Genomic DNA, 12,435 nt, shown 5'->3' on the forward strand with positions numbered 1-12,435 from the left:
AATAAGTGGTCTTTTTATTGTGCTCCTCAAGCATACTGAAATATACACAGGAATGGCAGACAGTGATTGTTTTGACATTCGGATTGTTCGTGGCACACAGAAAAAGTTAAATAATAACAGAATTTCACATAACATCAGATTAAAAGGGGTTGCAGGCAGAATAAGATGGTTGGAATGGGGGTGAAGGTTCAGGGGTCACTGGCAGTAGAAGGTGAGCACGTTCTCCTGGTTCCCCCGGACCATCAGCACCGGAGGTCTAAGGTCACGGGACAGGGTCTCCAGCCAGGCCATGTAGAGGGCGCTGGGACACTGTCCCCTCCTCCCCACGGGCATGGTCCTATACACACACACACACACACACACACAGTGAGATCAGTTACACAGTTTGTGGGCGACTTGTAGAAACGTTCAGGTAAACAGAGAGCTTACACTATGATGATGGCTGCATCTCTGGAATAGTCCTGTAGAATCTCGTTGAGACGGATCTGTCGAAGAGACTAGACACCAGAAATCACACACATATGTAAACAGTCAAACACACACAGACATATATACACACACACAGACGGACACACACATACAGAATAAAGTTAGGACTTGCCCTGTGCTGTAATATCACATGTAACATCACAAACGCATCTTTAGATGCTCTCAACATGTATTACAGGGACTGTGTCAAGGCGTCACCTTGGCCTTGTTCCTGGAGAGCTCCTCCTCTGACACCATCCACGGTTGCTCCTGGCTCCTCTCCTCTGCCTGGCCCTCCTTCTGATTGGTGTTCAGCCTGTAAGGCGCCAGTAGGTCCTCAAACTTGCGCACACTGGAGGGTGAAAGGGGATAGTGCAGAGAGAGTGGGATTCCATTCAGCTCAGAAAACCAACCGCATCTCCTGTTTCAGACACTATGAAGTAATGAACTGAGAACTGAACTGAGGGGAAACGCAGTGTGCCAGTTTCCTAAAGCCGTAGCATGAACCATCACTGGACTAATACAACTTTTTATAGAAGGTCTCATTTACAGACAATCTGCTAGAATTATTCTTGAATTCTTTCAGAATGATTCTAGTGTGGTTCAAGAATTATTCTTGCTTTCTCCTTGAATTCTTCTAGAATTCTGGAATGTTCTGTTGAGCAAGGGCATGTGAGTAAGGGCATGTGAGGGGAACAAGGTTTTCAGCACAAAGAAAAGATCCTACTGTTCAGGCCCAGGTCTGCCGTTGATATCAGGCAACACCTCGACTTCATGGAAACCAAGACGGAACTTCTTGATGAGACCCAGCACTCTGAAAGAAACCATGGGAACCGGTCAACCAATCACAGCCAGGCTAGTACCTATCAGTATCTACTTGCCTCCAAATACAAGCATCTATATTTGTCCTCTGGTATCATTCACAGATGCGCAGAGAGAAGTTGTCACTTGTCAATTCCAGGTAAGGAGAGGACATGAGAGGTTAACGTTTGATCCACCAGTTTGATCCAGCAGCCACCACATTCATGTACCACATTCATGTACCTACATGAATGTGAAACAACAGCGTGTCCTTCAGGCGGGACATGAAGGAGGCTACTCACTCCTCTCTCTGCTCCTCCTTCTTGTGCAAGTCTCCACCCACAAACACTCGCACCTTACAACTGGCCCAGCGCTTCTTACGCTTCAGCAGGTAGGGCAGGAGTAGCGTCAGACCTGGGGGTGGAACACACACTCACACACATTATCACATGCACGTGCACACACAGAAGAAACATAATCATGCACGCACACAGTAACATAATGCATTCACACGCCCATGATCATCATTGTCTAACATCCCATCTCCAGCCCAAGAGAAACCAACCAGGTCCACATCCACCCCACAATAGTTATGTATGGTATTATCTATCCCCTAATGACCTCCGTCGTCAGACAGCCAGTAGACATCAATGGTCCTCTTTCCCTGTCTGTCCTGGAAAACCGTGTGAGGCTGGGGCTCGTCACGAGGGGAGGAACAGCCTGCTGGGACACAAGACGTCGCCATGATGTACTCATTCAGCAGCCACTTTTATTTCGAAAGAGATATGATTTGATTTACACATAAAAATAAAGGTGCCTTTTGACTCTTTGCTATGTCGTCAAACTGCTCTGCCACTGTGCTATTCCCACATCACACAGTCGAACCTGCTTTTGGAGGATACTCACTCGACATCCTTTTTATGTAAATAATCATAGAGAGAAACGTGACCTAGTCCAGTCATACGTACTTGTAGTGGTGGCTGAAGCTGCAGAAGGCATTGTGGAGCTAACCCTCTCTGGCCCCAGATCAAAGCCTGGGTTCACTGTTACAACAGGGGGGGGAGATGGGGTTAAACGTGACCTGGGGGAGGAAGAGTGGTGACCATCACAAGTCCTGGCTGAGATGTGGATTCTCACCATGGAACTGATTTGGTCGAGAAGGGTCCAGCCCTTCCCTCATCCTCAAAACACACACTCCATACTGTAAGTCGAAGGCATCACTGAAAAACACACACAGACACACACACTCTTCTATATGTTTGTTTGAATTGTTGAACACGCATGTCACAGTTGCTTAGGGGGTTTGACAGAGAGAACTGCATTTCCTTTGGCCTGAAAGTTTCTCTTGGTGTCTACAGACTATGCACAGTATCTAGCTAGCTATCAATATTAGCCTCCCTACTTGATGCAGCTAAAGTGACATTTTAGCATTTCATAACTATTATTTAATTTAGGATGCCTGTGTAGTTTAAACGTGTGGCGTGTGTGAGAGTTAACCTACTGCAGGATGCCTATGTAGTTATCCATGGCTCCAGGTGTGTCTTTGCGCCAGTTTCTCTTGAAGCCCATCAGAACTACGTTAGGCTTGATCCTGCCCAGCCCTGCCCCCTGCAGGCCACAGATGGTACAGACAGACGGTCAGAAAACACACTGCAGATACATTGCAGTGGACTCCAGCTAGCAAAATCACCCATCCTCTCCACGAGATCACAGTGCTTCAGGGGTCAGACTGTTAAAGGGATGTTTTACGGTTTGTAACAGTGTTAGAAACCAGACACACCTGTAGCCAGGTCAGAACCCAGACCCACCTGTAGAACCATCTGAACCCACGTCCACCTATAGAACCGTCTGAACCCAGACCCACCTGTAGCCAGGTCAGAACCCACATCCACCTGTAGAACTGTCTGAACCCAGACCCACCTGTAGAACCGTCTGAACCCACACCCACCTGTAGAACCATCTGAACACCACTGCGGAGGTTGCTGGCCACCACTCCACGGTAGAACGACTTGATCTTTCGCTGGTTCAGCCAGTTTACATGACTGCTGCTGTTGACGGCTTCCATCATGGAGGGGTCTCCCTGTGTAGAGGTTCAAAGGTAACAGGAAGTAGAGGGATAGGTTAAGCGCATTTGTTTGTTCAAGTTCAAGTCTTTTATTGTCAGATGCACAAAACAACATAGACTCAGACTGCACTGAAATTCTTAGGACAAGACAACACAAAGCAACCTGGCATAACATAACATATAAGTACACAGAACATAGATCTACAATAAGCTAAAATATAGTAAACCTCCTAATATACAAATAATATACAATATTTAATACAGTATACTAAACCTCTAATACACATAATAACCTATACTAACCTTATAAACCTATACTAACCTAAGACAAGTGAAATACAATAGTGCAATATTACTGATAGTGCAACCAGTAGCTGAAAGTGGCCGTGTGTAAAGTGTCTACAGCAGTGAGAAGTGTATCAGTGTGTGGGTTCTTGTGGGGAACAGAGAATGGAAAGGAGAACCTACCGTGACGTTGACACACATCATGAGGCTGAGGTTCTTGGTGAAGGTTCCTACAAAGTCCACCAGGGCGGGGCGAGAGCTGGGGGGCCCGCTGAGAACCAGACACTGGGGCCTGAGTGGAGGAGAGGCAGGAGAGACATGAACAAGCAGAGGCAGAGGAGGCAGGAGAGACATGAGCAAGCAGAGGCAGAGGAGGCAGGAGAGACATGAGCAAGCAGAGGCAGAGGAGGCAGGAGAGACATAAGCAAGCAGAGGCAGAGGAGGCAGGAGAGACATGAACAAGCAGAGGCAGAGGAGGCAGGAGAGACATGAACAAGCAGAGGCAGAGGAGGCAGGAGAGACATGAACAAGCAGAGGCAGAGGAGGCAGGAGAGACATGAACAAGCAGAGGCAGAGGAGGCAGGAGAGACATGAGCAAGCAGAGGCAGAGGAGGCAGGAGAGACATGAACAAGCAGAGGCAGAGGAGGCAGGAGAGACATGAGCAAGCAGAGGCAGAGGAGGCAGGAGAGACATGAGCAAGCAGAGGCAGAGGAGGCAGGAGAGACATGAACAAGCAGAGGCAGAGGAGGCAGGAGAGACATGAACAAGCAGAGGCAGAGGAGGCAGGAGAGACATGAACAAGCAGAGGCAGAGGAGGCAGGAGATACATGAACAAGCAGAGGCAGAGGAGGCAGGAGAGACAAAAGAGAAAGAAGACAGAGGAATACATACAAGGATAAATATAACGATAAATAAATCATTCTCAGTTTTAAAGAAATAGAACAGAACTGAATTCATACGACTCAAAGCAGCCTCAGTAAAGGGAGGAGAGACGTTTTGACCTCTGACCTGTAGTTCTTGATGTGGTCGTCCACCATGTTCAGACCGACACAGTGAGACAGGGCCAGGTTGTAGGAGCTGGCCTGCACCGACGAGCCCCAGTTCACCGCTGTGACACAATCACGCAGGTCACATCAGACAAACCACAGCCAATACCTATTCGCATCACGTAGAGACAATGGGAGTTTGTGTCTATGAGTGTGTGAGTGCCTTACAAGGTCTTTTGTACAGGGTGTATCCCAAGAGGAAGATGACAATCCCAATGGCAATGAGCGCCGCCCACCACGTCAACAGGAACATGATCACCACGGAAACCACTGCGCCCAGCAGCGACAACCACTTACTGTAGTACTTAAAGGAGGGCCGCCAACCTGTCAGCACATCAAAAAACCCAAAACCTTGACATGTACACTCCATGCTGATGAACACGTCCCATGTCTGTTACCAACGACGTTTCTAAAGGGACGTTACACTCAAAACGCGTTGCTAAATTGACTGCGTGCTGACCGGGTGAGTTGGTGATGGAGGCATGAAAGCAGCTGAAGTTGATGAGGGCGTAGGAACACAGGAAGAAGTTGGAGATGATGGGGGCGATGGTGTTCAGCTCCGCTGGAGGAGGGGGGAGAGTGGAGGAGGAAGAGGGGAGGGAGGATGACAGAAGAACACTCAGGCTCTGTCCGTGTGGGATCACACCATGCCACAACCTTCATCTCACTCGTTATCGCCCTCACCAATCAGAATGAAGCAGATAGCGATGAGGTAAGTCAGGACGTAGCCTCTGATTGGCTCATCGTTCTTCCCGTAACCTTTCCCAAAGAAGCCGATGAGAGGGTATAGTTTGTCCTTGCACAGACACTGAGGGAGAGAGGAGCTGATGTGAGAGGAGGGGACATGAGGAGAGTACTGCAGGAAACCTTTGCGGTGTTGTAACACTGGAATCAAGCAGGTCACTGAGGGGCTACATGTATGTTCAAGAGAAGCTAAATGGTAGTTCCACAAGTAACTGTGTTTCCTGAATTTCGAGCTGGTGTGAGAGGTGTTGTATTCACCTGGAAGACCTTAGGCGCAGACACCAGGCAGGCCAGGGCAGAGGAGAGTGTCGCCCCAAATATCCCTGCTGTGATCAGAGGGGCAAATCCTGACACCAAGCTCATGGTCTACAGGGTTGACAAGTGAGAGAAACCATTATGAAATAGATGTATACATGTAACAAATTTATACTTGACCAAAACTAAAAACCTACTTGGCAAAAACAAACACAAACGATTTATAGTTGACCTAACTTGTAAATGATTCAGGTGTGTATGTTTTGGATCAGAAGTATTTGTTAGTAGTCATTCGTTTTTAGTGTTTGCCTGGTACTAGTAGATTACTGTCGATTAGTACTCATTGATACTGAACTTCCAGTGTTTACCTGGTAGTAGTTGATGAGGCCGTGGGGACAGGTGTGGTTGTTGGTACAATCAGAAAAATCCCAGCCATAAGTACAGGCCAGACCCTCACAGTGTTCAGAGCCACCCAAGGATATACTGTCATTCATCGATCCAGAGGCATCACGCACCACACATGACCCTGGGATACAAACACACAACAGCAATTAAACACAGAGACACAAACACACCCGCACATACACCCATACATGCAATCATTTAATCAATTTTAAAATATAGGCTACACACATTCCAGACCCAAAAATGCCAACCCAGGGTATGGATGTGTGTGTGTGTGTGTGTGTGTGTGCCAGTGGTACCGATGGTTGCAGATATGGCGAGGTAAGATATGGTGGTCCAGAATATGGCCATCAGAGTTCCTCTGGGAATGGCCACAGCAGGATCCTGAGGGGCAGAGAAGGGGGCGTTACTGGACACACCACTCCACACGCCCGAGTACTGAACCCAGTCTCATGTGAAGAACACCCCTCCGACAGTAAGGCTGTTGATTTGAATCAGACTAATCTTGTCGGTAGAGCAGAACAGGACCAGACAGGAGAGGAAAGGAGAGGGGAGGAGAGAGGGGAGGAGATTACAGGGGGTCAGATGGCTGAGCGGTTAGGGAATCAGGCTATTAATCAGAAGGTTGCCGGTTTGATTCCTGGCAGTGCAAAATGACGTTGTGTCCTTGGGCAAGGCACTTCACCCTACTTGCCTCGGGGGAATGTCACTTATTTACTGTAAGTTACTCTGGATAAGAGTGTCTGCTAAATGACAAAATATACAGGAGATTACAGGACAGGAGAGGAGATGACAGGACTGGACAGAGCAGACTCCAGCCTGAGGCGAGCCACATGCCTTTAAGTCTCCAGAGATATTGGCTCCTGCCAGGATTCCTGTGGCTGAGGGGAAGAAGATGGAGAACATTCCGAAGAAGCTGCCATCTGGCCCACGCCAGCCGGGAACAAAGTTTTCTGCAAAGATCTCCGCTACGGGAAGAGAGACAGGGGGAGGAGGAGGGTTGTGATTGTGATTGCATGCGGTGTACATAACCTACAAATGGACATCATCATTGAACAACAGGTTCAAATTGAGTCCTGTCTATGAGAATGTTTCAGCCACAGGGTTCCTGACTGATGGTGATGAGGCGAAACGGGAGGCGATTCACTCCTGACCTCGATAGCTGAAGAATCCCTTGGCCTGTTTTTCTGTGGTAGCAGGTATTATGGTCCCCACAAGGTAGTTAACAAACGAAACTATGATGACCATGAAGAACAGGACCTGGGCCTGAAGTTGGCAGAACACACACAGTTCAAACATTTTGTGAAGCCTCACATCACATTGCAACAGTCCTGTTGGTAACAGACCTTTAACACACACAAAAAAACGGACCTTTGACTCCCACTCCATGCCGGCCAAGGAGAGGGCTAGCAAACATGTGACCGTGATCACACCAATGATGCGTATGTCATTGATGCGATCCACCATGCTGGCTTGGTTCTCCTAGAGGGAAACAGTGCGTGCGTGTGTCAGAGAGAAGTTGACTGTGATGTGCATGTGTGTATGTGTGTGTGCGAGGGAGTGTGTGTGTGTGTCAGAGAGAAGTTGACTGTGTGTGTGTGTGTATGTGTGTGTATGTGAGGGAATGTGTGTGTGTGTGTTGGGATAGAGACACTGACACACTCACTTGCATGAGAACCTGTACCGTCTCTGCAAAGCCCACCGTGTGCATGGCCACAGCCACAGCGTTGGCGAAGGCAAAGATCAGCCCGATGGAGCCTCCCAGCTCTGGCCCCAAGCTCCGTGAGATCAGGAAATATGTCCCTCCTACACACACACACACACACAGAGGGTGTGAGAGCGTGTGTGGCGTGTGTGTATAAGTGTGCGTGTTGTGTATTTGTGGTGTGTGCGTACATGTACCTCCTTTGACCTTGCCATTGGTTGCAATAGCTGAGGTGGAGAGACCTGTGATGCCGGTAATACAAGAGGAGAGGATGATGATCACCCAGGTCAGTCCTGAGGGAGGAGATAGAGAGAGAGAGAGAGAAAGAGAGATAGAAAGAGAGAGAGAGAGAGAGAGAGAGAGAGAGAGAGAGAGAGAGAGAGAGAGAGAAGAGAGAGAGAGAAAGAGAGAGAGAGGGAGAGAGAGAGAGATAGAGGGAGGGAGAGAGAGAGAGAGAGAGAGAGAGAGAGAGAGAGAGAGAGAGAGAGAGAGAGAGAGAGAGAGAGAGAGAGAGAGAGAGAGAGAGAGAGAGAGAGAGAGAGAGAGAGAGAGAGAGAGGGAGAGAGAAAGAGTCACTGCCTGACATGTCGTTAGTGTGTCGCCACGGCAAATACAACCCAATCCAAGGACAGCGGGCGTGCTGTGTGTGTGACCCACCAATGCCGGCCTGTCCTGTGATCCACGGCAGTCTCAAGTATAGGATCACCCCCCAGATGTTCAGCATGCAGCGGATCTACAGACGAACAGGCGGGGGGGGGGGAGAGAGGAGCCTCAGGTTCTGGACAACCGTGACCGGTACCATCGGTTCCCTTTGAACCCCCGTCTTACCATGACTCCCTGGACCCAGCCGAACCTTGTGGGCTCCGGCGGGGCGCCCGCCGCCTCCCCATCCTCCAAGTCTTTATCTGCAGGCGCCCCCGATGCATTCCCCTCCCCACTGGTCTCTTCGTACAGTGGAGGGGGGCTGGGGTCCTCCTGTGGAGGGAGGGAGGGAGGGAGGGGGAGATAGGGTGGTGAGGAAGAGGGGACACTCACTCAGTTTCCTCCCAGATCCCAGTTTCCCAAACCCAGACTAGGCTTCACTAAACGTCTGTGGTGAAGTTCAGGAATCAAACCCAACTGCGTGGCCTCAGAGACCAAAGCTTGATCTGGATCACAGAGGAAGCTCAGGTCGACTGTGCACCAGACGTCGGGGCGTCCAGCTTTCACCATACACGGGTGTACTGTGCACCAGCTGTGCTCCCTACCTCAGGGCTGGCGTGCAGCTGGAAGAGGGACGGTCTGGCGCGCCTCTGTCGCCCCCAGGCCTCGGTGTTGGCGTAGAAGTCGTAGTTGGGCGGCTCATCCAGCGTCTCATAGCCCGTCATGGGCACAGAGGCCAGGGAGGATCCGACACCGTTGTGGTGATAGCTGTCCAGGCTGTATCCTGGCCCATCCTTGCCTCCGTTTGATAGCTGGGTTTTGAAGACTGACAGGCGGATTCCGTCCTCCATCTCAGGACAACCGTCAGTAAGCTAGCAGTTAACCGTCAGTAAGCTAGCAGTTAACCGTCAGTAAGCTAGCAGATAACCGTCAGTAAGCTAGCAGATAACCGTCAGTAAGCTAGCAGATAACCGTTGGAAAGCCAGCTGTTAGCAGGATAGCATGCAGTATTGCAGTGTAGTACAGTTTTCAGACATCCAATGCCACTAAAACCACGAGTGAGAAGAACGGTCAGCGAGACATTACTCCAGACGAAACCAGTCCTCAATAAACCGAACGGTAGACCAGTCAGGTAATGGGACAGGGCTGGTGAGGAGAGAGGTTTAAATAGACGTACAACAGGAAGGGAAGCCCTGGGCCATGTTAGGACCAGTCAATGTTCACCAGACTCTCTCCTTTAACAGTTCTCGGAGAGCAGGGTGATTAATATTGAGTTGGATAACTGCCTTCAGGGCCTTACCAGTTAGAGTGCAAGCTGTTTACAGGCTGCCTGTAGGGTTGTTACACCGACTGGCTGAAACCAGAACTAAGATAACCTTGACAGGACGATGGAAGGACATTGAGAGCTGGAAACAGACCCAGGGGTCTAAAAAGTTCAGATGGAAGGATTTGGGGTCATTTTTGTGAACCTGGGGGGTGATAGATTTGAGTTATAGACAACAGTGGATGTATTTCTCAAACTATCGTTGATCTGTACAAACTGTACAGTTTAAGTGGGAGGAACACAGACTCTGAGCAGGAAACACTCTTAATCTCCTAGTCAGTCCTGCAGACTCATAAAAAGACGTCCATCCAATGAATGATGACCTTTATGGGATTTTCTTGGATGTCCTTTCTTTTGGATGATGACGTATTTGATTAAACACGTTTCTTGGAAAATGCTACTTTTTATTGGTTGGACTTTGAGTTTGTGCATTGTTCCACTGTCTGACATTACAATGACCCTCTGGGATTAATAAAGTATCCATGACCACAAAAGTGTGTTGTTTCTTGTTGGCACAGATTGAGGTACACTTCTAGAAATATCACCTGGTCAATTAGCAGGTCCCATAGCTTTTTCCCAAAAGAATTGTGTGATGCATCAGGAATCAAAAGAGCAAGTGTGCTATTGGGTAGCCAATAGCCCACTAATCACATCCAGTTGTGTGAACGTTGAGATCCCTATTAAAGTTGATACAGTATCAGTCATGATTTAACAACGGTTTACGTGCTGTGTGCCGGGTGAGTAAGACAAGTTTTTGTAAAAGATCAGGGCTTGCTGAACCTAAGTGCCCAAGGTCATCTCTGCTAATAAACTCAGAGTAAACTATGAGATAGAATCGCCCCATCGTTACGCTTCCCGTAAACGTGTTCGGTTGTAGTACTAAGGTGTTGTAACCTTCCAGGCTTTCTTTACACAATATTCTCTTACTCTTACCCTGAAGTGTTCAGAGCTGATATTCGATATATTGTTAAAATCAAAGAATATGAATGGCGTGTACGCAAGTCAGTCTCGTACATATGATAGCCTATCATACAATACATGAATTCAATAACCTGCTGTGTTGATCTAAGCTGTTGATAATTGGTCACAGCAAAAGGCGGATCGGAAAAGGCGTACTTGGTTCTCTGTTGACCTCTCAAACGAATACATTGACAAAATAATATAATATTGTGGTTACCACACCAATACATATTCATTATACAACTATTTTCTTCCAACTGAACTCAGTAAGTGCCCAGTATCAACGCATTCTTCAGCTTGTTCTGTACCTGTAACATTGGCTGACCTTGGCCTCAGTGCGGCTCAGCACCGTGACTAATGTTGTGTAGAACAGCGTGTCTAATGCTCGTGTGTTACATCGTTTCAGATCAGCAGACATGTTCTGCCAGCAGCTGTATGTGGTGTATTTGCATTTTCTCTGGTTTTCTCGTCAGCAAGAGTTGTTGGCTGGCATAACACAGAGTGGTTTGTGAAACGGCTTCAAAAGTTGCTTTCCCAAATCAGACAATATATGGGAGACCGTCTTGGTGAAAAAGTTCAATTGTATTGTAAAAAAAAAAAGATTGATACAAAATCATGAAGTCTCACAATATGTACAATACAGGTTTGAATAACACATTTCGCACTGAATTTGCAGTAATTACGTCTACAAAATTGACGTCGGTCTTCTGATCGCTGTCCAGAGTTCTAGGTACGTCACCGCGTCATCTCGTCGGCAGTGGTGCGGTGCCACCCTGGTGTTGTGAAATAGCCGGGTTCTAGCGGGTGTGTGGCATCGGCCTGATTCACAACACCAGCTGCGGCACACACACCTCAGACAGCGTCATTGAGGGAGGTTAGAACAATTAGAACACATACTTCAGATGGGGGAGGTTGAAGGTTGTGTTGTGAACGCACACACAGACACAACGTTGGTCGTTGATGGTCTTAAAGGATATACAGTGGATACATTGTCAAATCTTAACCACAGTCAAGAACATGCAGAAGCGGACCAGTATATGGCTGAAAGCTGTGTTGTGAACAAACACAGCGTGTGGCACGCTGGTTTTTTAGATGGATCTTGAAGGAGATACCAGCAGACAGTCAAATCTAAACCACGTCACAGGAAACACAACACCCTCTTTCAACGGCAGAGCTGTGCACACCCTGACCTGCTTCTCCTCAGGAAGTACGTGCAGACAGCTCCACTAGGGTGACGGTGCTGTGACAGGCACAGAAGATGCGTTTCGACACCAGACTCCCCAACACAATGTAAAGCAGTGCCCTGCAGTACCGTTGTGTTGTCAGCCTGGCCTACTGTGCTGGTCGGCCAAGAGAGACTAACAACTCCATCTGGTTTCTCTGAGGGCTTCTGCCCTGCTCACCAGCCATCTGCCTGCTCACATGCACTCTCCTGCTCCTCAGACCAGTAAAACCAAACTCTCGCTTTGCAGACGGCCCCATCTTAGGGTCCAATAACTGCGTTTTATAAATGTGTCAAACATGATTGCATACCAGACTAATAATCACACATGGTGGTATGTCCACCAAAGCTTGCAGTGGATGATCAACAAACCCTTAATGCAAAATTATTAAATGTGCAGCTTCATGGAGGATTATGATGAATGACGTTAAGAAAAGCAACAACATAAAAACGGAGATGAACAAACAAAATGAACCAAGGATAAGGTTTATAATGAGGCAAATGAAACAAAA

The 12,435-nt window shown here is 48.1% G+C and overlaps 1 protein-coding gene across 1 annotated transcript; it reads right to left on the bottom strand.

The window, feature by feature from the left end:
* On the bottom strand, nucleotides 1-7,781 carry slc12a3 (solute carrier family 12 member 3). Its single transcript, XM_084672759.1, has 22 exons — nucleotides 7,737-7,781; nucleotides 7,442-7,552; nucleotides 7,225-7,336; nucleotides 6,908-7,038; nucleotides 6,370-6,454; nucleotides 6,034-6,191; nucleotides 5,669-5,776; nucleotides 5,351-5,474; nucleotides 5,127-5,228; nucleotides 4,835-4,990; nucleotides 4,629-4,728; nucleotides 3,780-3,911; nucleotides 3,218-3,317; nucleotides 2,771-2,877; nucleotides 2,407-2,489; nucleotides 2,238-2,312; nucleotides 1,891-1,992; nucleotides 1,572-1,683; nucleotides 1,196-1,282; nucleotides 688-820; nucleotides 430-497; nucleotides 1-337 (listed from the first exon to the last, which is right to left on the bottom strand). The coding sequence occupies exons 1-22, from the start codon at nucleotides 7,779-7,781 to the stop codon at nucleotides 196-198; spliced, it is 2,373 nt and encodes a 790-aa protein (XP_084528885.1). The 3' UTR covers nucleotides 1-195.
* Nucleotides 7,782-12,435: the final 4,654 nt, after the last annotated feature.

This window comes from Hypomesus nipponensis, chromosome 14 (genome assembly GCF_054491055.1).
Source record: "Hypomesus nipponensis isolate SF chromosome 14, ASM5449105v1, whole genome shotgun sequence".
In the NCBI taxonomy this organism is placed as follows: domain Eukaryota; kingdom Metazoa; phylum Chordata; class Actinopteri; order Osmeriformes; family Osmeridae; genus Hypomesus; species Hypomesus nipponensis.